Source organism: Melospiza georgiana, chromosome 6 (genome assembly GCF_028018845.1).
Source record: "Melospiza georgiana isolate bMelGeo1 chromosome 6, bMelGeo1.pri, whole genome shotgun sequence".
Lineage (NCBI taxonomy): Eukaryota > Metazoa > Chordata > Aves > Passeriformes > Passerellidae > Melospiza > Melospiza georgiana.
The window spans coordinates 21,436,566-21,459,352 of NC_080435.1; the positions used below are offsets into that span (position 1 = coordinate 21,436,566).

The 22,787-nt window shown below is 71.8% G+C and overlaps 6 protein-coding genes across 7 annotated transcripts; 2 read left to right on the forward strand and 4 right to left on the reverse strand.

Moving 5' to 3' along the window:
- Positions 1-309: 309 nt before the first annotated feature.
- CLP1 (cleavage factor polyribonucleotide kinase subunit 1) lies at positions 310-2,517 on the reverse strand. The gene is made up of 2 exons (XM_058027247.1): positions 1,797-2,517; positions 310-1,108 (listed from the first exon to the last, which is right to left on the reverse strand). The coding sequence occupies exons 1-2, from the start codon at positions 2,400-2,402 to the stop codon at positions 437-439; spliced, it is 1,278 nt and encodes a 425-aa protein (XP_057883230.1). The 5' UTR covers positions 2,403-2,517; the 3' UTR covers positions 310-436.
- Positions 2,518-6,000: 3,483 nt separating this feature from the next.
- Positions 6,001-10,500, reverse strand: SERPING1 (serpin family G member 1). 2 transcript variants are annotated; one of them, XM_058027240.1, is made up of 9 exons: positions 10,444-10,500; positions 9,588-9,661; positions 9,345-9,414; positions 8,493-9,240; positions 8,270-8,407; positions 7,986-8,189; positions 7,387-7,529; positions 6,889-7,108; positions 6,001-6,405 (listed from the first exon to the last, which is right to left on the reverse strand). In XM_058027240.1, the coding sequence occupies exons 3-9, from the start codon at positions 9,411-9,413 to the stop codon at positions 6,158-6,160; spliced, it is 1,770 nt and encodes a 589-aa protein (XP_057883223.1). In that variant the 5' UTR covers position 9,414; positions 9,588-9,661; positions 10,444-10,500; the 3' UTR covers positions 6,001-6,157. The 2 variants fall into 2 exon arrangements, with proteins under 2 accessions (XP_057883223.1, XP_057883222.1); XM_058027239.1 differs by lacking the exon at positions 10,444-10,500 and having other exon boundaries at positions 9,588-9,821.
- On the forward strand, positions 9,934-11,916 carry LOC131085285 (ubiquitin-conjugating enzyme E2-18 kDa-like). The gene is made up of 4 exons (XM_058027257.1): positions 9,934-9,994; positions 10,707-10,796; positions 11,498-11,684; positions 11,756-11,916. Exons 1-4 carry the CDS (start codon positions 9,974-9,976, stop codon positions 11,914-11,916), a joined length of 459 nt encoding a protein of 152 aa, XP_057883240.1. The 5' UTR covers positions 9,934-9,973.
- A 196-nt stretch (positions 11,917-12,112) lies between these two features.
- On the reverse strand, positions 12,113-16,069 carry SMTNL1 (smoothelin like 1). Its single transcript, XM_058026661.1, has 9 exons — positions 15,843-16,069; positions 15,247-15,402; positions 14,050-14,602; positions 13,676-13,853; positions 13,540-13,573; positions 13,305-13,445; positions 12,608-12,710; positions 12,388-12,539; positions 12,113-12,307 (listed from the first exon to the last, which is right to left on the reverse strand). Exons 1-9 carry the CDS (start codon positions 16,067-16,069, stop codon positions 12,163-12,165), a joined length of 1,689 nt encoding a protein of 562 aa, XP_057882644.1. The 3' UTR covers positions 12,113-12,162.
- TIMM10 (translocase of inner mitochondrial membrane 10) lies at positions 15,910-16,892 on the forward strand. Its single transcript, XM_058027260.1, has 2 exons — positions 15,910-16,138; positions 16,634-16,892. Exons 1-2 carry the CDS (start codon positions 16,068-16,070, stop codon positions 16,833-16,835), a joined length of 273 nt encoding a protein of 90 aa, XP_057883243.1. The 5' UTR covers positions 15,910-16,067; the 3' UTR covers positions 16,836-16,892.
- A 1,017-nt stretch (positions 16,893-17,909) lies between these two features.
- Positions 17,910-21,953, reverse strand: RTN4RL2 (reticulon 4 receptor like 2). The gene is made up of 3 exons (XM_058027248.1): positions 21,873-21,953; positions 19,231-19,718; positions 17,910-18,855 (listed from the first exon to the last, which is right to left on the reverse strand). Exons 1-3 carry the CDS (start codon positions 21,904-21,906, stop codon positions 18,115-18,117), a joined length of 1,263 nt encoding a protein of 420 aa, XP_057883231.1. The 5' UTR covers positions 21,907-21,953; the 3' UTR covers positions 17,910-18,114.
- Positions 21,954-22,787: the final 834 nt, after the last annotated feature.

Below are 22,787 nucleotides of genomic sequence, written 5' to 3' on the forward strand. Positions count from 1 at the left end.
CGCGCGCGCGTGCGCACCGCGCCCCCCCGCGCGCCTCCATTGGCCGCCTTCCGCCGGCCCGCCCCGGCAGCCGCGGCGCGCATGCGCAAGGCCGCGGAGCGGGCGTGCGCGTCCACGCCGCGGTGGGCGGGGCCACGGCCGGAGGCTCGGCGCCTGCGCGGGCCGTACCACACCGGGCGCCGGAGGGGGCGGACGGGACCGGGCGCCGCGCACTCCGGGCGCGGGGGGAGCCCGGGGCCGGCAATCCCCGCTCCCCTCGGGGACCCACCACCCTCAGCAAACGCTCACCAGCGGCAAAGGCTTCCAGATTTAATAGCAAATTGTACAAAAAGTATAAAACCGAAGGGCGGGTGCTGCAGCAGGGTCACACCGCGCTGGGGGGACAAGGAGGGAGCACAGGGAGGAGGAGGCAGGGGAGGAAAATCCCGCCCCTCCCCTACTTGAGGTCCATGAAGCGAATGTCCATGATGAGCAGGAAGTTCTTGGGGAGAGGCCGCGGGGCCGGGGACAGCACGGTGAAGACCTGGCGCTCCAGGTCCACGCCGGTGACCACGATGAAGCCGGCCACGCTGGTCTCGGAGATGTTGTCGTCTGGGCTGTCGGCGGTGCTGACGCTCAGCAGGTGGTGCACCATGTCCCGCCCCGGCGTCACCGGCACCAGCTTCAGCTGGTTGTCCTCCTGCGACATTCCCAGCGGCAGGCACGAGTCCGGAATGGTGGGCGCGCCCACCTTGTAGATCTTGACGTCGGAGAACTTGACGTCGAAGGCGTGCGGGTAGAAGCAGCCGCGGAAGCCGTAGAAGTACTCGCGGATGCGCTCGTCCCGGCACTCGCGGCGGAAGTCCTTGGAGCGCTCCACCACGCCGCCCGACTTGGGCAGCAGCACGGTGCGCACAAAGTGCGGCAGGTCCCGCTTGAGCTCGTTGTAGAGGCGCTCCTGGTCCAGCACCACCACCACGTCCACCTCGAAGGCGGAGGCAGCGTGCACCAGCGCCTGGTAGCCCGAGCTCTTGACCCAGCCGCAGGTGTTGATGACGCAGCCGCTGACGGACGCCCGCCGGTTCACCTCGCAGCGCTGGTTGAAGACGTCGGCCAGGCACGACGTGATCTGCGGGAGGAGGGGTCACACCCAGGCACCCGTGTCCCCACGCTGTCCCCACACCATCTCTAGCTCCTTCAGAACTCTCAAGGCCTCCATTCCGAAATCATGGAATTGTGGAATGGTCTGGCTTGGAATAGATGTCTCTGCCCACCCAGTTCCCTATGGCAGGGACTCCTTCCACCAGCCCAGCTTCCTCCAAGCCCCATCCAGCCTGGCCTGGGGCACTTCCAGAAATGGAGCAGTCACAGCCTCTTTAGGCGACCCTGAAGGGCCTCACTGTCCTCACACTAAAAGAATTTCTCTCCACTATCCAGCCTAAACTTCTCACTGTGAACCCATTCCACCCCACCCTATCACTCCAGATCCTGACAAGAATCCCTCTCCAGCTTCCCCGTAGGCCCTCAGGATGGAAAAGGCTGCTCTGCGGTCAGGGCACAAACTTTCCTCCTTCGGGCTAAACTGCCCCACCTCTCCCAGCCCGTCTCCATAGGGGAGGTGTTCTGTCTCCCTCCATCAACTTCGTGTCCTCCTGTCTCATCCCACAGCTGGGAAGGGGTGACTGGCCATGCACGAGGCTGCTTTTAAAACACGTTCTGCTGTCCCCAAACAGCACCCGGGGATTCAGACACCCCGCAGGGAAATCCCGGGGAACTCCGGGGCCAGACCCGAGCCGGGCCAAGCCCTCCACGCTCACCTTGTTGTAGAGCTTGATGTTGGTGCCGGGCGTGGTGGAGCCGAAGTGGTAGACGAGGGGGGCCTGCAGGGAGAAGCCCTCCTCCACGTCGGCCGGGCGCTCGATGTACAGCGCGCCCATGGTGCCGGGGATGGACACCGAGCCCTGCCCCACGTCCAGCTCCACGAAGGTGGGCCGGCGGCCCAGGCGCACGGCGTAGTTGAGCAGCAGGCGGCACACGGTGGTCTTGCCCACGTCGGTGGGCCCCACCACCATGACGCGGGGCCCGCGCTCGTCCTCCCGCTCGGCCTGGCGCCGCATCTGCTCCAGCGCCGTGTGCGTGTTCAGGTACAGCAGCATCGGCGTGTCCCGCGACACGTAGGCCACCTCGGTGCGGCCGCTGAGCTGCACGGTGCAGCCGTGCCACGTGAACACGGCCACCTTGGCGCCCGCGTCGAACGTGAACTTCTTGTTGCGGGTGAGCTCGGTGCCGAACACCTCGGCCATGCCGGTCAGCAGCTCCAGCTGCACCGTCTGCCCCGCCTCCACCTCGAAGCGCAGCTCCGTCTCCCGCTCCAGCTCGAACTTGGCCACCTGCTTCTTCTCCTCGCCGCCGTCGTCCGCCATGACGGCGACGCGGGGGTCCCGGGCCCGGTGTCCCCCGGCCGCCGCCGCCGCGACGGAAGTGACGTCAGAGAGGCGCGCCGGGAGCGCGAGTGACTCGGGTCACGTGGGGAGGGGGAGTGTCCTGCCCCTGTCCTGCGGCTCGTTTGCATCTCATTTGCATATCGCCCGAGGCCCCGCCCCGAGTTTGCATCTCATCACTGTGGGGCTCCCCCTCTCCCACACCCCACCCCGATCCCTCGGGATGAGTCCCGGGATCCTTTGCATGACGTTCGCACGACATTTACACAGTCCCTCCCCCCGCCTGATTTACATCTCACAGGGGGGACACGAGGGGACAGGGACACACGGAGGGACACTGGGGACAAGGCGAGACATGGGGACACGGGGGGACAGGGACACGCGGAGGGACACTGGGGACAAGGCAGAACACGGGGACACGGGGGGACACCGGGTCTGGAGGGACGGGGTATCCATGGGAATGTGGGGGGCCATGAGGGAGCGGGAGGTGCCCCGGGGGTCGCAGCGCATCCCCGGCGGCCGGGCTGACGTCGGAGGGCCGTGAGGTGACGTCACGGCGGCGGTGGCGGACGGTGACGTCACGGCCGCGGGATGAGTCACGGTGCCGTGATGCGGCTCCCGGGCACGCAGGGCCCCCCCGCGCCCGCCCCGGGGACAGCGGCGACATCAGCGGCAGCGGCGGCGGGGACAGCGGCGGGCGGTGAGCCGCTCCCGGGAAGCCACGGAACCCGGTACCCCCCCCCATCGTGTCCCCGCGAGTCCCCACAGCCCCACCGAGCCCCCGTCGTGTCCCGCAGCGCTCCTGACATTCCTCCCCCCCCCCCCCCCCCCCCCCCCACCACGGCGACATCCCTGTCCTCCTTCACCGCCACCGCAAACATCCCCCCGGCACCCTCCTGCCTCCCGGGGATCCCCGGCATCCCCCCCGGGACCCCCAGCCGGCCCCTTGGGACCCCCATCATCATCACCCCCGTGAGGACCCCCACCATCTCCCGGCGGGACTCCCACCATCCTTCCCCCGGTTCCACATTCCCTCCGCTCGGTACCCGCAGGTTTCCCCCTCAGGACCTCCATCACTCCCTGGGGACTCCCGGGGACTCCCCCACGCTTCGAGAAGAGACCCCAGACCCATCCTGGGACGGCCCCCCCGTTGCCCACCCCGGCTGTCCCGGTGTCCCCGCTGTCCCGGTGTCACTCCGCCCGTTCTCAGCCGGTTCCATTCGCGGAGCGCCCACCCCTGGGAGGCTGCGGAGGGGTCCCCCCTCACCGCCCCCCTTCCCCTCGCAGGCCGCCCCCCTTTTCCGCCTCCTTCTGCCGGGCGGGACGGCGGCTCTGGGCGCGCTGCTGCGCTGCTTCCCGTGCGAGCGGCTGTGCGGGGGCTGCGCGGTGCCCCCCGGGGCGCTGCCCGCCGCCGCCATGCCGCCCCCGGGCCCGGCCCGCCGCCGCCTGCCGCCCGCCGCCCGCCTGCCGCCGCGCACCTTCCGCAGCTACCTGCCGCGCTCGCACCGCACCTACAGCTGCGTGCACTGCCGGGCGCACCTGGCCCGCCACGAGGAGCTCATCTCCAAGGTGCCACCGCCACCCCCGGCCCGGGCGGGCACTGTCCCTTGCGTGCTGGGACAGCGCGTGTCCCCTCACCGCGTCCCCGGGGTGTCCTAGGACAGCGGGTGTCCCCCTGCCGTGTCCCCGGGGTGTCCCTAGGACAGCGGGTGTCCCCTTGCCGTGTCCCCGGGGTGTCCCTAGGACAGCGGGTGTCCCCTTGCCGTGTCCCCGGGGTGTCCCTAGGACAGCGGGTGTCCCCTTGCCGTGTCCCCAGAGTGCTGAGTTTGAAGCACCCCCCCCCCACCCCCCCGCCACGGCGCGGTGTGCTGGCTGTGGCATGTGACCCGTATGGCTCCCACGGAGGTAGCCGTGTCCCCCTGAGTGTCCCCGGGCTGGCAGGTGTCCCCCACGGTGTCCCCAGCCGGTGGCAGTGCGGCGCAATGGGAGCAGGACATGGAGGGAGGGGTGCGGGGGACGTGGGGGCCGCACCGGTGACACTCGCCGTGTCCGACCAGTCCTTCCAGGGCAGCCACGGCCGTGCCTACCTGTTCAACTCCGTGTGAGTACCGGGGCACCGGGGCTGGCGGCGGGAGGGGAGCCCGGGGGTGCCGGGCCGGTGGTGGGAGCCCCGCTGTGCTCGGTGCAGGGTGAACGTGGGCTGCGGGCCGGCCGAGCAGCGCCTGCTGCTCACGGGGCTGCACTCGGTGGCCGACATCTTCTGCCAGAGCTGCAAGACCACCCTGGGCTGGAAATACGTGAGTGCCACCCCCAGCTGGGACCTCCTCCTGCTGCGGGCACTGCCCGGGGGCCACAACCCCTGTCTGGGGGCCACAACCCTTTCCATGGGCATCCCTGGGTGCCCCAAACCCTGCTCTGGGCACCCCAAACCTTGCTCTGGGCACCCCAGTCCCTGCCTTGGGCACCCCAACCCTTTCCACAGGTATCCCCAGGCACCCCAAACCCTGTCCTGGGGACCCCAAACCCTTCCATGGTTATCCTCAGGCACGCCAATCCCTGCTCTGGGCACCCCAAACCCTTCCATGGTTATCCCCGGGCACTGCAATCCCTGCCCTGAGCACTCCAACCCTTTCCATGGGCGTCCCAAGGCACCCCAAACTCTGCCCCGGGCACCCCAAACCCTTTCCATGGGCATCCCTGGGCACCCCAAACCTGCCCTGGGCACCGAAATCCCCACCCTGGGCACCCCAATCCCTGCTCTGGGCACCCCAATCCTTTGCTGAGGACACCCCCAAGGCCCGGGGAAGGCAGTGCCCGTGGGGACACGGGGGTGACACTGTGTGTGTCCCCGTCCCCCCCCACAGGAGCAGGCGTTCGAGAGCAGCCAGAAGTACAAGGAGGGGAAGTTCATCATCGAGATGTCGCACATGGTGAAGGAGAACGGCTGGGACTGAGGCGGGGCCGCGGCTGGCACTGGGGGGCACCTGGGGGGGCGCTGGGTCACCCCCTCCTTGGCACCTTCGCTGTGCCCCCCGGCGCCCCCCGGGTGGCACCGGCCGCGGGGGTCGCGGGGCTTTTCTAGGGCAATAAAGGCGCTTTTTTTTAGGAAGGTGCTGATTGTCACCTGCCCCCGCGCTGCCACCACCCCTGGCACACAGCCTGGCACAGAACGGGGGTCCCTGGTGCCCCCAGCCTGTCCCTTCCCCTCCTCACACGCAGGCGGCAAGAGGTGGATGGTGCATTTATTGGGACCCCGAGCTGGCGGGGAAACTGAGGCACGGGAGGGGAAGGGATCTCCTGGTGCCCTGGGGAGTGAGGAGGGAGGAGAGGAGAGGAGAGGAGAGGAGAGGAGAGGAGAGGAGAGGAGAGGAGAGGAGAGGAGAGGAGAGGAGAGGAGAGGAGAGGAGAGGAGAGGAGAGGAGAGGAGAGGAGAGGAGAGGAGAGGAGAGGAGAGGAGAGGAGAGGAGAGGAGAGGAGAGGAGAGGAGAGGAGAGGAGAGGAGAGGAGAGGAGAGAGGAGAGGAGAGGAGAGGAGAGGAGAGGAGAGGAGAGGAGAGGAGAGGAGAGGAGATGAAGGAAGGGAGGGAGGAGGGACGAGGGAAGGATGGGACGAGAGGGGTAAAGGAGAGAAGGAAGGAGGGAAGCAGGGAGAGGAGGAGGCAGGGATGGAGGGAGGAGGGGGCGGGAGGGAAGGATGAAGGGGTGGGAGGAGGGAGGACAGGCACAGGAGGAGCAGAGTCAGGGCTGCGGGTCGCTGAGACGGCCCATGAAGACGGGGAAGTCGCCGCTGTTGTGCCACAGGACGAAGAGGAAGGGGCGCAGGGCCTCCAGCACCAGGGCCGAGCGCGCCACCGAGGTGGCCATGGCCGCCGCCGCCTCCACGCCGGCCTCGTCCAGCGCCAGCACCGCCCGGTGCCGCGCCGTGTCCACCGCGGCCGGGCCCCGCGCCAGCCCGCACAGCTCCGCGTCCAGGAACAGCCCGAAATCTGCGGCACCGGCCTCAGCGACACTCCCGCCCAACGCGGGGGCAGCGGGGGCCGAGGGGACACCGAGGGGAGCCGGGGGCACGGGGGGTCCGGAGAAAACCGGAGGGACGGGGATATGGAGACGCGGGGACACGGGGACACAGCGGGGACACTGGGGGGCGCCAGGGGACGCTCAGGGATATGAGGGGGACACCGGGGAGATGGGGGATGCTCGGGCCGCTGGGGATAATTTGGGGACGCTGCGATGTAAGGGGACATTTAGGGGCGCTGGGAGGAGCGGGGCACATCCGGGGCTCTGGGGACATGGGGGACACCAGGGACACGGGAGGGTGGGGGGGACTCAGGGGATACCGGGGACATTGTGGCCTTTGGGGACCTTGGGGAAAGTGACCCCCAGGGGAGGGGAGGGGCCCGTGTAAGGTGACCGCACCGGGAGCGATGTGACCCAGCCAGCCCCTGCGGTGCCACCAGAGGTGTCCTTACCCATGTCGTGGAGCAGAGGCACCACGTCCAGGGCGAGGTCGAGGCGCAGGCGGGGCAGGGACAGCGCGGTGGCCCGGGGCGGGGTGCGGGCCGCCCGCCGCAGCAGCGCCAGGAAGGTGGCGGGGTCCAGAGCCCGCTCCAGGCTCTCCAGGGGCTCCAGCGGCTCCCGCGGCATCAGCACCACGAGGCTCAGCCCCCCGTGCAGCTCCAGCCGCCCCACCTGTGGGGCAGAACCCCCCTAAGGGCCACTGCGGGACCCCACGGACCGGCACCCCCACGGTGACACCAGAGAGGTGCCAGCCTGGCGTCCCCCAAAGCCCCAGGGGAGCGAGGGCACAGCCTGTGCCCCTTTCAGTGCCAGGGCAGTGACATCAGCCTGGCACCCTCCCCGAGTGCCGCAGGAGCTATATCACAGCCCGGTACTCCTCCTTCGTGCCGCTGCAGTGACATCATGCCACCATCCCCCCAGCAGTGACCCCCAGCACGTGGCGGGGCTACCTGGACCCGCAGGCGGGAGTCGCTGAAGGAGGCCACGGGGTACTTGGCGCTGGTCATGGTGGGCACCTTGCGGGGGCGCTGCCCGGGCCGCAGGAAGGGCAGCAGCACCGTCTTCTTGCGGTCCAGCGGCGTGCGCCAGGCGGCTGCGGGGACACGGCACCGCGGCTGGAGCACCGGGGCACCGGGGGGGCCGCGCCGGGCGCCCCGTGCCCGGGGGATGGTGGGGGGATGGCCAGGGGATGCTCAGGGGGATGCCCGGGAGATGCCCGAAGGATGCCGGAGGGATGCCCGGGAGATGCACGGGGGATGCCCGAGGGATGCCCGGGGGATGCCCGCGGCATGGACGGGGGATACCCAGGGGATGGCCGGGGGCATACCCGGGAGATGCCCGGGGGATGCTCGGGGTATGCACGGGGGGATGGCGGGGGGATGCCCAGGGGATGCCCGGAGGATGCTCAGGGGGATGCCCGAGGGGATGCCAGGGGAATGCCAGGGGGAAGCTAGGGGAATGCCCGAGGGGATGCACAGGGGGATGCCCGGGGGAATACACGGGAGATGCCCGGGGGATGCCCGGGGGATGCCCGGTGGCGGGGCCGTACCGCGCAGATGGACGGCGCTGAGCAGCAGCAGGCTGGGCTCGGGGGGCAGCGCGGAGAGCAGCGAGGGCAGCAGCCCCTTGCTGGCCTCCCGCACCCAGGCGTTGATGCGCTGCAGGTCCAGGCTCTCGTTGCCGCTCAGGGCGTACGGGCGGGCGCCGTAGAAGCGCAGGGAGTCGTTGAGGAAGCGGGGCCGGAGCTGCAGCTCTGCGCGGCGGCACGGCCCGCTGTCAGCCCCGGTGCCCGGCGGAGAGCGGCGCCCCGCCGGCACCCGGTGCCCGCCTCACCTGGGTTGTGGAAGATCTGGGCGGCCGAGAAGAGGCCTGGCGTGCTGGCCAGCTGCTGCAGGGCGCCGTGCACGCAGTGCAGCCCCGGCGGGTACGCCAGCAGGGCGGCCAGACGCTCCTGGGTTTCTCCGCGGGCGCCTGCGGGCACAGAGGAGGCTCGGCTCGGTGCCCGGCTGGGACAGCGGTGACACGGCGGCGCCGGTGCCCGCGGGCAGCCCCTCACCCAGCAGCAGGTGCGAGAGCCCCGTGGCGACGGTGATGGGGGAGAAGAGCAGGTTGGCGTCGGGCCCGGCCTCCTCTGCCATGCGCTGGTAGAAGCGGAGGGCGAAGGTGCCCAGAGCCTCGGCCACGGCAGCCCGCTGCTCCCCCGTGGGCTCCCCGCAGGCGTCGGGCGGCTCCTCGTCCCCAGGGCACGGCGGGGCGCTGGTGCCGGGCGGGGGCACTGCCGTGGTGCCAATGGGGTCCAGCTCCTCCAGTGCCCCCTCTGTCGCTGTGGGGCTGGGGGCATCTGTGATACCCCAGCCATTGGCTGCGGTGTCCAGCTCCTCCAGTGCCCCCTCTGTCGCTGTGGGGCTGGGGGCATCCGTGATACCCCAGTCATTGGCTGCGGTGTCCAGCTCGTCCAGTGTCCCCTCCGGCGCTGCGGGGCTGGGGCTGGGGACATCTGTGATACCCCAGCCATGGTCTGCAGGGTCCAGCCCCTCCAGTGTCCCCTCCGGCGCTGCGGGGCTGGGGCTGGGGACATCTGTGAGACCCCAGACATTGGCTGCGGTGTCCAGCCCCTCCAGTGTCCCCGCCGGCGCTGTCACATCTGTGACACCCCAGCCCGGCAGCCCCTCGGGGTGAGCGCTGGGGGTCCCCACGTCCTGCGAGGGAGCGGGGGTGCGAGCAGGGGGCACAGGGGGCACAGGAGGTGTCGGGGGCTCCCCAAACAGTGGCGTCCAGCTGGGAGGGGCCTCCAGAGCGAGCACCTGGGCACAGGGAAATGTGTGAGGGAGGTATGGGGCACCCGCGTGGGGGCTCAGATGAGGAGGAGCGTCGGGCACAGGGAGCCGTGTCCCTGAGCCGCACTTACCGGGGTGACAGTGACCGTGGCTGTGGCCACCAGCCAGGCCAGAGGCAGCCAGAGTGTCTTGATGGCCATGCTGGCGGGAGGGCACAGGTCAAGGACAGGACAGACACCAGCATCCCTCACCCCGACACCCCGCACCCTGCACCACCCGCACCCCCACCCGTACCCCCATCCCGGGGTGCCCCCGCTCTGTCCCCCCGTTGGACCGGCTGTGAGGGGCGGGGGGCGGCAGCGCCCCGGGCCCACCTGGGTGCCCGGCGGGTCGGTCCCTGCGTGTCCAGCGGCGCCGGGAGATCTGGCCGGCTCTGACCCGACCCTGCCTAGTTAAAAATTAAGGAGCTTCCCGTAAATCAGCCGGGACACGGCCGGTAATGCGGGGGCGGGCACGGCGGTGCGGAGGCAGCCGGGATGCGGCCCCGCGTCCCGTTTCGCTCCCGTCAGCCGCCCGTCTGCGCGGGGTGCCGGCTCTGTGTCACCCCTGGCACACCCCGCGGTGACGGGGGTCGCCGGCCGCCCCCGGCCCGTCCGTGCCCACCCACCCGTGCCGGGGGCGCGGCCGCAGAACCGCGTCCCGCCCGCCCGGAGGCGTGACCCCACGGAGCCCGTCCCCGTGGCACCGGGCACCGATCACCATGGCCGGGCGGATCGCCAAGGTGGGCACCGGGGGCACCGGGACGGGAGCAGGACTCCGGTGCCGCTGCGGTACCGGTGCGGGGATCCTGGTGTCGGTACCGGAGCGGGGACCGGGGGCAGCCGAGCTCGCCGTGCGCGGGTCCCGGTACCGGGGTGCGAAAGGGGGTTCTGGGGAGTGTTAGTGCCAATGCGGGGATAGCGGTACCGAGGCGGTGCTGGGGGTGTCAGTGCCGGGGCGGGGGTCCCGGTGCCGGGGAGAGGCAGTGCTGGGGGTGTCAGTGCCGGGGGTCCCGGTGCCGGGGAGAGGCAGTGCTGGGGGTGTCAGTGCCCGGTAAGGGGGTCCCGGTACCGGAGAGAGGCAGTGCTGGGGGTGTCAGTGCCCGGTAAGGGGGTCCCGGTGCCGGGGAGAGGCAGTGCTGGGGGTGTCAGTGCCGGGGGTCCCGGTGGCGGGGTGCGAGAGAAGCAGTACCGGGGTGCAGGGTCTCCGGTGCGGGGGTGACAAACACCCCGGCACGTTTCAGTTTCGTTTCCCCGGCGGGGCGGCCCCGCCCAGGGGTGTGTCCAGAATTCCGGCCCCGTCCCTAAGAGTGTGCCCGGTAAATAAACCCTGCCCATTCAGGCGGGGTCTACAGGCGGCCCCGCCCAGAGGGGGTGTCCCGGAGGGAGGATTACCCTATGGAGGGGTCTCTGGGGACACACCTCCGCCCACACCTGCCCCACCCCTTCCCGCAGGAGCTGGAGGAGGCGCGGAGCTGGGAGGGGGCCCGCGACGTGCGGCCGCTGGACGGGAACGTGCGGCGCTGGACGGGACTCCTGCTGCCCGTGCGTGGGGAGAGCACGGGGGGCACGGGGGGCTGCGGAGAGTCCTGGGGAGCGGGGCCGGGGGGGTCCCCTGCGCATGGGGAACATGCGGGCTTGAGGAGGGATGTGCCCCTGAGGGCATGGGAGGGATGGGGGTGACCCTTGGGACGGGGCGGTGTCACTGAGTGAGGGTCCCCCTTGGGACGGGGCGGTGTCACTGAGTGAGGGTCCCCCTTGGACGGGGCGGTGTCACTGAGTGAGGGTCCCCCTTGGGACGGGGCGGTGTCACTGAGTGAGGGTCCCCCTTGGGACGGGGCGGTGTCACTGAGTGAGGGTCCCCCTTGGGACGGGGCGGTGTCACTGAGTGAGGGTCCCCCTTGGGACGGGGCGGTGTCACTGAGCGAGGGTCCCCCTTGGACGGGGCGGTGTCACTGAGTGAGGGTCCCCCTTGGGACGGGGCGGTGTCACTGAGTGAGGGTCCCCCTTGGGACGGGGCGGTGTCACTGAGTGAGGGTCCCCTGCAGGACAGAACTGGGGACGGCCCCTCTGAGGACGCTGCAGGTCCTGGGCTGGGAACACTGGGTGGAGATTCCCCTCCTGAGGGGCTCGGGCTGGCACAGGGAGTTTCTATGAGGGGCACAGGGTATCAGGGCTGGACAGACCCCCCCTCCCGCGATGGACGCTGCGGCAGAGGGGGCTGAGGTGCCCCCATACCCCGGCAGAACAACCCCCCATACAACGCTGGCGCCTTCCGCTTCGAGCTGACCTTCTCCCCGAACCACCCGCATGAGCCGCCCTGCGCCACCCTCCGCACGCCCATCTACCACCCCAGCGTGGACCTCGAGGGCCGCGTGTGCCAGCCCCTCACCAGCCACGGGCACTGGGAGCCCGCCACCCGCGCCATCCAAGGTGGGCACGGCGGGGACAGGGGCACGGCGCAGGGGCTGGGCGCCCCCCTGACATCCCCCGTGCCCCTGCAGTGCTCCAGGACCTGCTGCTGCAGCTCGACAGCCCGGACCCCCGGCGGCTGCTGCGGCCCGACGTGGCCCGGGAGCTGCAGGAGCGGCCCGAGGAGTTCCTGCTCCGGGCGGAGGAGCACACCCGGCTCCACGCCGAGCCGCGCCCCCAGCCCCGCACATAGGGCAGTAAATTCTCTGCATCACCTGCTCCGGCTCCGTGGGGCCTCACTGGGAGGGTGGGGGGCTCCGGGAACCCTGGGGGATATGTCACCATCCTGGTGGCTGTGCCCCAACCTGGTGACAGTGCCCAGACACTGGGCAGAGACGAGGCCATCACCGCCAGGAAGCACGGCCTTTACTGCTTGGGGGACAGAGCAGGGGACGAGGAGGGGGTGGCACATCTGGGGGGCTGTGGGGGACCCTCCCTCTCAGCGCTTCTTGGTCTTGACGAGCCCCTTGGCCACCAGGCAGCGGTAGAGCTCCTGCACGTACGTGTACACGCACTTGGCGTCGGGCACCGGCAGCCGCACCATGTCCTCCACCTCCAGCAGCGGGGCACAGCCCACCCGCTCCCTGCGACAAGGGACACGGCGGTCACCGGCGCCGCCCGGGATGTCCGGGGGCACCGAGGGGCCGGCGCTGCGCTCACGCACTCGGCGGTGGCGAAGGCCAGGGCGAAGTTGTCCCGGCGGGCGCTGGGCTCCAGCGCGGCGAAGTCGAAGGCGTCGGGGAAGAAGCTGTGCAGGAGGGCGCAGAAAGCCAGGCCGCTGCCCCAGCTCCCCGAGAAGTTCTGCACGTCCACGTTCTGCGCAGACAGGGGGGTCAGGCCACTCCCGGGCCCCCCGGACCCTCCCGCCGCCCCCCGGTGCTCACCGGGTACCCGCGGGTGCGGGCGCGGCACCACTCCAGCAGCATCGTCTTGACCGTGGCGGCCCCCCCCGAGCGCCGCAGGTGCGGGGCTGGGCCCTTGGCAGCCCTGGGGGGACCTGGCATGTGGGATCCCCACCCCACGGTCCCTCACAGGGACCCCAGCCCCTCCGTGACCCCATTGCCCCGTGGCTCTGGGCCCCCAAAGCCCCACGGTCGCACAGGCCCCCCTGTATCACCCCCCTACTGCTCTGTGGACCTCCCATTCGTCCCTGTACCCCTCATTGCCCCATGTCCCCAATACCCCCTCTGTCCCATACCCTCCCTACTTGCCCCATGGCCACACAGCCCCCTGTCCCACCACCCCACTGCTTTACGGACCCCCCATTCCTCCCTGTACCCCTCATTGCCCCATGCCCCCAATACCCCCTCTGTCCCAAACCCTCCCTCACTGCCCCATGTCCCCCCTGCACCACCACTGCCCCACAGAGCCCCAGTTCCCCAGTGACCCCATTGCCCAGAGCCCCCCAACAGCCCCCCTGTCCCATGCCCCCCAATTTCCCCTGTCCCTCCCTTTGCCTTCCAACACCCCCACTGCTTTCATCCATCCCACTGTCCCTGGCTGTCCTGTAGCCCCCCAACACCCCCGAGTCCCCCATTCCCTCAGTGCCCCTCCTGCCCCCGCGGGGCCAGGCCCCCTCACCCTCCGAACTTCTCCAGGATGGCGCTGCGCCCCTGTGCCCGGGTCCCCACTCGTGGCCGTCCCCCGGCCCCCTCCAGCCTCAGCCTCTGTCCCGCCGAGCCGGGGGCTGCCTTGTCCCGTGTCCCCCCCGCTGGAGCAGCCCTGCAGGCACACACGGGTGGGACAGCCATGAGCAGGGTGCTGTGGGGTGCCATCCCTGCCGTGGGGGACGGGGGTGCCACCCGTGGGGACACACCTCGTGCTGCCCCCCGTGTCCTCGGCGGTGCCAGCTGCAAGGAGAGAGGAGAGAGGGGTCAGAGCGCTGGAAGAGGGCACTGTGGGGCAGCAGTGACCCCAGGACACTCAGGTGCCGTTGCCCAAATGGCTCTTACCTGTGGGGGACACTGGGGATGCTGGGGACGTAGGGGACGTAGGGGACGTGGGACATGTAGGGGACATAGGGGACGTTGGGGACATGGGGGACGTGGGGCTGGTGGCCCCCTCTGGGGACGAGCAGGGAGGGAACTCAGGCCACAGCTCATCGTCCTCGTCCTGAAGCCAAGTGGGTTCCTGTAAGGCACAGGCAGGGTGGCACTGCCAGCACGGTCAGTGTCACTCACACAATGTCCCTGGCACTGTCATGCTGGCCCTGGCACTCTCACCCTGCCCCAGTAAAGCCACTCCTGTCCCCATCCGTACCGCAGCTGCCCTCCCCAACTCCTCCTGCCCTGGCTGTGCCGCCGCCTCCCTCCCGACCCCTCCTCACCTGTCGGCGCTGGGAGCTGCCCGCTGCCGCCGGCGCCGCTTTTCCCTCGGTGCCCTCCTCGGTACCGCCCTCGGTGCCCCCTCCGGTGCCCCCGGCTGTCCCTGCCCCGGCATCGGCACCACCATCCCCAGCATCGCCCCCGGCACCCCGGGGTGTTTCTGCCCCGCCATCCCCGGCAGCCTCTCCCCCCGTACCCTCCCCTGAGCCTCCCGTGCCCTCCCCTGAGCCCCCCGTATCCTTCCCTTCACCCCCCGTGTCCCCCCCATCGCCCCCCGTGTCCCTCCCATCGCCCCCCGCTTCCTGAGCCTCCTCCCCAGCCCCGGGAATCGTCGCCTCCCCGCTGCCCTCCCCGGGCCCCGCGGGGGGGTCAGAGGGAGTGTCCCGGGTGGGGGTGCCGGGGGTCGGGGTGTCCGAGGTGGGGGTGCCGGGGGTCGGGGTGCTCGCAGTGGGGGTGTCCGAGGCGGGGGTGTCCGAGGTGAGGGTTGTCGAAATGGGGGTGTCCGAGGTGGGGGTTTCAGCGTCTCCCAGAGCCTCCATGTTTCTGCGGTCACTGCTGCAGGGGCACAGGGCTGTCACTGGGGTGCCCCCCGATGACGCCGTGAGCCTGCCCGTGCCCCCCATAGCCCTCCAGCCCGGCTAAGCCCCCTCCTGTCCCTGTCCCTGTCCCCATGCCCTCCCCCAGCCCTGCCACTCCCACGCTGTGCACTCCAGTTGTCCCTCTCCGGCCCCCCCGTGCCCCATCCCGGCACCCCAACAGCACAGCCCGGCCCCTCACGTCTTCCAGCAGCCCCCCGAGCCCCAAACCAACCCTCCCATTGCCCTCATGCCCCATGTCAGCCCCCCCGTGCCCCCTCCTGCCCCCCTGTCCCCTCCCGAGCGCCTAGATCCCATCCCGGCCCCGCCATGTCCCCCTCCCGGCCCCACATGTCTTCTCGCTGCCCTCCCGTTCCCACTGCCCGCCCCCTACAACCCATTCCCGGTCTCCCTAGCTGCCCTCCGGTGCTTCTCCCCGGTGCCCCCCAGCCCGCACCCTCCCGGCCGCTCCTGTAGCCCCGGTGCTCCCGGATCCCCCCGGAGCCCCCCGAGCCCCTCGGCCCGTACCCTGCGGCTGCTCCCGCTCCGCCGGCCCCGCTGCGGCCCGGCCCCCCCGCCCGGCGCTATTTTTACCCGGCGGGGGCAGGTGCCGCCTTCACTCACCGCCCACCCGCGGGGCACGCGTGGGGCCTGGCCGGACACCGGGCACGGCTGCGGAGGGGGAACGCGCCGACAGCCCTCCCGGACAGCGGCGACACCGCACGGGGAGGGGACCGAACCGTGCCGTGCGACCCGGGGGGCACAGGGGACACGGACACCCTGGGCAGGGACAGGGAGACTTGGGGGTCACGGGCACACGGGCGAGGTGGGGAACATGGACATGAGGGGGTGGTCGGGGGACACAGCGGGGACATGGGGAGCGCGGGGGGAACAGACTCCCGGGGACAATGGGGGACACAGACACGTGGGGACACAGGGCACACGAGGACAGCCCGGACAGCACGGCGGGACACAGGAGGACCCGGGGACACGAGGAACTGGGGACACCCAGGGAGGGACCCGAAGCCCCCCGGCCATGCCCGGGTGAGGTCCCGGCGATGGCCACGCCCTCCCCGGCCTGGACACGCCCCCTTGCCGTGACCCCGCCCCCTGCGGGGCAAAGGCCGGGCCGAGCGCGCGCTCCGCCGCTCCCCTCCCGCCGCTCGGCCGCGGCCGCCGCCACGCCCCTTCCTCAGGACCAATCAGCGACAGAGGCGCACCCCTGGTCCCGCCTCCTCCTGCACGCGATTGGCCGGCGCCGGCGGTGGGGCGGGGCCGCTGCGCGGGTGGGCGGAAGCGCGGCGCCCACGTGGTTCCTGCAGGAGCCGCCGCCGGGTCCCGAACCGAGCGGGACCGTGCGGGTCCAGCGGGGCGCATCCGAGCGGGGTCGGGCCCAGAGGGACCGTGATCGGGACCGGGACCGAGCGGGGCCGGTGCTGGCCGCCATGGATCCGCTGCGGGCTCAGCAGCTGGCGGCCGAGCTGGAGGTTGAGATGATGGCCGACATGTACAACCGGTGAGGCCCGCCGGGAGAGAGCACTGGCGGCGCTGGGATACCGGGGGTGTCAGTGGCTTGGGGGACACTAGCGGGTGTCAGAGGCACTGGGGGACCCTGGGGCTGTAGAGAAGTGCGGGGGGTCCTGGGAGACAGCCGGGAAATGGGGAGGGGAACCGGAGATGCCTGAGGATGGGGACGGCGGGGGGTCCTAGGGGTGCCCGGGTGGCGATGACGGGGGATGCTGGGCTGGTTGGGGTGCAGAGGCCGGGGTCCCGCTGGGTGATGATGTGGGTGCAGGAGGTGTTGGGGTGCAAGGGCTGGGGGCGCCGGGGATGGCGATAACGGGGGTGCTAAGGTGCGGGGCTGGGTGCCGGGGTGGCGATGGCGGGGCACAGGAGATGTTGGGGTGCGGGGTCGGGGTGCCGGGGATGGCGATGGCGGGGTCGGGGTGTGCTGGGCTGCGGGGCCGGGTCCCGGCCGGCGCGGGGCTCAGGCGCGGTGCGCTCCGTGCAGGATGACCCAGGCGTGCCACCGCAAGTGCGTCCCACCGTTCTACAAGGAGTCGGAGCTGTCCAAAGGGGAATGCGTGTGCCTGGACCGCTGCGTGGCCAAGTACCTGGAGGTGCACGAGCGGATGGGCAAGAAGCTGACGGAGCTGTCGCTGCAGGACGAGGAGCTGCTCAAGCGCATGCAGCAGGGCAGCGGCACCGCCTGAGCCCCCACCCATCACCAAATAAACCTGGGCGTCTGCTGTGCTCCCCTCGCCCCCAAACCCACCCTGTGGCCGTCTGTTGGGGTACGTGGTGCCCGTGGTTGCTGCTGGGAGCCCCCCTTGTTGTCCCCAGCTGCCACGTGCTGTGTCCTTGTGGGGGGTACCCCTGGGTGCCCCCCCCGGCTGGGCCCAGCCCGTGTAATCCCCCGGATTAGGCAGAGCTGGGCTGAGCCCCTTGTAATCCCCAGTGGGGTGGGACAGGGCTCAGCCCCTCCCTGTCTGTCTGTGCTGGGGGTCACCAGAGGGGACAGCAGGGGTCCCTGCACAGGGACACAGCCCTCGAGGGGCAGGGCACAAGGACACCCTCGCAGGGACACCCCCAGAACACCCAGCCCTGTTTGAGGATACACAGATGGGACCACGTGGGGACAACCCAGGGACACCTCTGCCTGGGCAAGGACCATGTGGGGACAGCCAGAGACCACGGGGAGGGGGCATGGGGACAGTCCCACATACGGGGACACGAGCACACCGACGTGGGGACAGTGTGCACACACACAGACAGACACCCCACACACCCCTGGGGACACCTGGAGGGGATGAGGGACTGGGAGACACAGACACCCAGCGAGTTACACCTGCTGAGGGACACCCCACGCTGTGTGAGGGACACCCACCGAGGGGCAGGATGTGACACACACCCAGAGGGACCACGGGCAGGGGGTGGGCGCTGTCCCTGTGCCCGCAGCCCGGCAGCGTGTGCTCTATCCGTGTGCCTGCGGGAAGTGGGTCAGGCAGTGCAGGGCGCGGGGGTGGCTCTGCTCTGTGCCCGCGGCTCCCGTGACACCCGCCAGCACTGCCCGGGGTGCGGGGTGGCGCCGTCACGGCAGCCTGCGTGTCACCGGCCCCGCGGTGGGGTGTGTGTCCTGCAGGGGGTGTCCGTCCGTCCGTCCGTCCCCCCCGCAGCGCCCTGCACGCCTCGCTGCCCTGCCACCCGCCGCTCCCATCAATATTTCAGGAGCGGCAGGCGGTGACCTGGATCGACAGTGGCCCACCCACAGCAGCCAGGCCCCGCTCTCCCAAAATAAGACCATTTTTAATAAATAATTTCCCATCTTTTGGTTCCTGTTGGGGGTTTTTCCCGCTCAGGATGGGAGGGGACCCCCTTCTGCATCCTGCGGCCCCCCCCCCCCCCGCCGGCTGTTCCCCACAGTTCTTGAGGCCTCCCCTGGGGAGAAGGGGGGCGCGGTTGCCCCGAGGAGCCGGGACCCCCGAGGGGGGCTCAGAGTCGGGGCAGGATTAGAGCCAGGAGGGGCAGGAGGGCGGGGGCCCGGCGGGGCGCGGCGGCGGCCATGGGGGCGCAGGGGTCGTGGGGGCAGCTGGCGTCCTCGGGGGGCCCGCGGGAGTCACGGGACGGGGGCGGCGGCCGGGGCTGGGGTCCCCGCAGGTCGTGGGGGGGCAGCCCGTCGCGGTAGAAGGCGGAGGGCGGCGCGGCCGGGAGGGTGCCGGGGCGCCCCAGCGCCCGCCCCGGGGTGCCCATCACCGCCACCCCGTTGCTGCCGTTGCCGTCTTCCATCTCCTCCTCGTCGTCGTCGTCGTCCTCGGGGCAGGCGTCGAAGTCGCGGGGGCGCAGGTGGCGCAGGTCGGTGCCGCGGCGCTGAGGGGGGCTCGCGCACGGCACGGGCGAGCTGGAGACGCGCGTGCGCCGGAACCAGGCCCAGAGCGGGCGCGCGCGGCAGTCGCAGGCCCAGGGGTTGGCGTTGAGGCGCAGGAACTGCAGCGAGGGCAGCGCGGCCAGCGGGTCCCCGGGCAGGGCCACCAGGCTGTTGTTGAACAGGTAGAGGATGGTGAGGCGCGCCAGCCCGCCGAAGGCGCGGCGGTGGATGGCTGCCAGCCGGTTGGCGTGCAGCAGCAGGCGGTCCAGGCTCGAGAGCCCGCGGAAGACGCCCTCGGACAGCGCCCGCAGCCGGTTGCCGTGCAGGAAGAGGTGGCTCAGGTTGGCCAGGTCGGCAAAGAGATCGTCCTGCGGGGAACGGGAGAGGGGTGGGTGTGGGGTGAGGGCTCACTGTGCTGCTCTGTGGCCCTGCCTGGTGGGCATCAGCTGCAGAGACACTGGTGTGTGCCCCACAGAGCCCTGCCATGGGGCCCAGTCCTGCCAGCATTGCCCATCGCCCTTTCCTGTGTCCCTGCTCTGTAAGCATCGTGCAAGACCTTGTTCTATGTCGCTGCCATGCTGGTGTCACCCATGGTCCTGCCCCACGGCCTTCACCCTGCTCCCTCAGCATCTCCTGCCCCGCATTATGGCCGTGCCAGCACCACCCTTGTCCCACATCCTGTCTTCATGGCTTGTCACCATCACCCTGCCCAGTCCCACCTCTGTGCCCCGCTGCTCACCCACCTGGAGGTAGAGCAGCCCGTTCTCCTGCAGGTAGAGGTACTGGAGGCTGCGGAGGCCGCGGAAGATGCCGCTGGGCAGGTTGGCCAGCCGGCACCGGTACAGGTGCAGGGCCTGGAGGCGGTGGAGGCCGTGGAAGGTGTCGGGGGCCAGGACGCGGAGGTGCGGGTTGTCACCCAGGTCGAGCTCCTCCAGGGCGGGCAGGTGGCGGAAGGTGCCCGGCTGGATGGAGGAGATGTTGTTGGAGTAGAGCCAGAGGGTGACGGTGCTGGGCCCGAAGGTGCCCGCCCGCAGCGCCCCGATGACGTTGTTCTGCAGGAAGAGGCGGCGGGCGCCGGGCGGGAGCCCCGCGGGCACCGAGGAGAAGTTGTTGGCCTGGCAGCTGACGGTGGGCGGCGAGACGTAGCAGGTGCAGAGCGCGGGGCAGGCGGGAGCCCCGCCGGGCACCCACACCAGCGCCGCCAGCAGCAGCAGGGCCGCCGGGCGCCCGCCTGAGGGCACAGCGGGGCGTCAGCGCGGGGCACCCGCGTCCCCGACCCCCGCGCCGCCACCGCCCGCCCCCCGCCGCCCCCCGGAGCCCGCAGAGCCGTGCCCTCCCCGGGCCGTGCCCACCAGGAACAGGAACATCCCGGGGCCACGGACGGCTCTGGGAGCCCCCCGGGGCCGTGCCCACCCCATCCTTAGGGAGAGTCCCAAGGTCCTGATCCTGGGCACCCCAAGGAGGCCCCCAGGACTGAACCCACCCTTGGCCATGGTTACCCAGGAGAACCCCAAGGTCATGACAACCCCATAGGGCTGGCCACTCTTAGAAGCCCTCCAAAGCCACGCCAGCTCCATAGGGCCACGGTTCCCCAGGAGAATGCCAAGGTCATCACCACCCTGTAGGGCTGGACACCCCGAGGCAGGGGACTGTGCCCACCCACAGGGCCATGGCCCCCAGGAGGCCCCTGAGGGCCATGTCTACACCCCAGGGACCCCCCAATGCCATGCCCACCCACAGCCATGGCCCCGAGGAGATCCCTAGGACCACAGAGCCCTAGAGAATCCCAAGGTCATGACGCCCCATAGCACTGAGCGCCCCTTGCAGCCCCCAGACCCACATCAGCCCATAGGACCGTGATCCCCAGAGATCTCCCCAGTGCAGTGCTGCTGCACAGCACCAAGGCTGGGCACCCCAAAACGTGGCCGTCCATCTGCGACCTTCTGGGGCTGCCCCTGCCACTGGGGCCACGCTCCCCAGGGACCCCCAAAGCTCCCTCACCCCCCCTGCCGTGCCCACACTCCCGCGGGACCGTGCCCGCCCCACGGTCCACCGGAACCCCTCACGGGGTCACGGACCCCTGGGACCCCCCTCACCCCACTCTGGGGGGGGGTCCGAGCCCCCTCCCCAAACGGGGCGGTGCCACGTGCGCGCGTGCCGCGGCCACGTGTGGGGCGGGGCACGCGTGGGCGCGGGCTGACGACACGCGCCGCCGCTCCGGGTGTTCAGCATCCCCCCCTTTCCCCCCCCCCCCCCCCGTGTCCATCCCCCCCTCAGGCTGCAACCCGAGAGCTTCATCCATAATTCAGCCCGGCGGCCTGGATCCACGCCCGGGGATGCGTGGATGCGCCCAGTCGCCGCTACCGGGGGAGGGGAGAGGAAGGAGGGGGGCGGTGGGACCCTCCGGTGCACCGGAGGTCACACCGGAGATGCACCGAGGGGTCCCGCCGCCCCCTTCCCTCCCTTCCCCTCTGCCGGTGCTCCGCGAGCTGGGGGGGTGCCCACCCCCCAGCCACCCACGGAGGCGTCCGGCGCATCTGCTCAGCGCCGCCCCCCTCCCCCGGCGCCCCGTGCCGGCGTGCGCCCCCCACCCGCGTCCCATCTGTCACTCCCCCACGCCGCGGGCTGACTCAGTTGGGAGCTGAAGTCACCGGTTCTCAGCTTCCCCCCCCCGGGTGCCAACCCCCCCCCACCCCGGTAGTTGCGGGTACCCCACGGACCCGCGGCACCCACCCGCGGCGTGACCCGGGCGCTCCCGGCTCCCCGCCGTGCCACTCGGGGAACCGCGGGGCGTCTCCGCGCCGCGCTGGGGGTCCGGGGGTGGCACCGCGTACCCCGTGAGTCGCGGGGCACACCCCGCTGGGCATCGTGGGGTACCCACACTCCGGGCTGGGGCTCTCGGGGTGCCACCGGGTACCCCGTGGACCGTGGAGCGCCAGCAGCCGGGCTGTGCACGCCGGTGCTGCACAGGGCGTGCCGGGGTTCGTGGGGCACCCCCACGGTGCCCCGGGAAGGCAGCGGGTACCCACGTGTCACGGGGCACTGCCACGCCGGGCTGGGGGTCCCGGGCCGGCGCCGGCCCCTCCGCGGGTCGGGAGACAGCCACACCTCGGGCTGGGCTGGCAGCAGCGCCTCGTGGGTCGGGGACACCCTCGCGCCGGGGGTCGCGGGGGGACTCAGCCTGGGGTGCCCCGGTACTGCGCCCCCGCGCCAGGCCGCGCCTTCGGGGCGGCCGCGGGGTCGCCGCGCACCGGGGGCTCCCCGCTCACCCCGGGGCGCCCGCACCCCGAGCGCCGCGAGGCGCCCCGAGCCGGGACCGAGGTCTCCGGGGGGCACCCCCGGGTCCGCCCGACCCCCGCGGGACCCCGCCCGACCCCGCGCCTACCTGGGGGCAGGTCCCGAGCCGTGGGGGGCCGCATGGCGGGGCGGCCGCTCAGGCGCTGCCCACCCGCGGGGTCATGGCCGGTGCCGGGGGGGGCCGCTCGCCCCCTTCGCCCCCGCCGCGCCGCCGGGAGCAGCAGCCGCCGCCGCCCCGGGGCATGGCACGGGTGGGCTCGGGCTCGGGCACGGGTGGGCTCGGCGCGGCGCTGCCCGCGGCTCCGTGGGGCTGAGCCCTCCCCGCGCCGCGCCTTATCCCGGGGCGGCCGCTCCGCCCCCCGCGCCGGCCCCGCCGTTTAACCCTTCCCGGGCTGGCCCGCCCCAGGCGGGACAGGGGTGGGCGCAGGGACTCCCGGCGGGGACAGCGGGGACAGGAGGGACAGCAGGGACAGGGGGGGACGCGCTGCGGGCGCCCGCGGGGGCCACGCCCTGCGGGACTCAGGAGGGGAACCCCAACGGGGACACGGGGTGTGATGCGCTCCCCCCACGGGGAAAGGGCGCGGGGGAGCGTGGGCAGCTGTGACCGCGGGACACGGAGGGTGGTCTCCGTCCGTCCGTCCGTCCGTCCGTCCGTCTGTCCGTCCGTCCCTCCCTCTGTCCCACGATTCCCGGCCCGGCGCCGGGCTTTGGTGCCCCCGTGGACGGCGGGACCCGGCGGGGGCTGTCCCCGGGGCGGGTGCGGCGGGACCGGGAGCCCCGCACCCAGCGAGCCGCCGGGAGGGCGCGGGGGGCGGTGTCCGCACCCACGCGGGACCGCGGCGCTGTTCGCGGTGCCGGACCGGCGCTGTCCGTGGTGCCGCCGCGGCGGTGCCGGCCCGGGGCAGAGCGGGTGGCGGCGGTGCGGGACGCGCGGGCCCCGCGGTGGTGCCGCGCGTGGGGGGACACGCGTGGCCGCGCGGGCTGCGGCGGCACCGGCACCGGC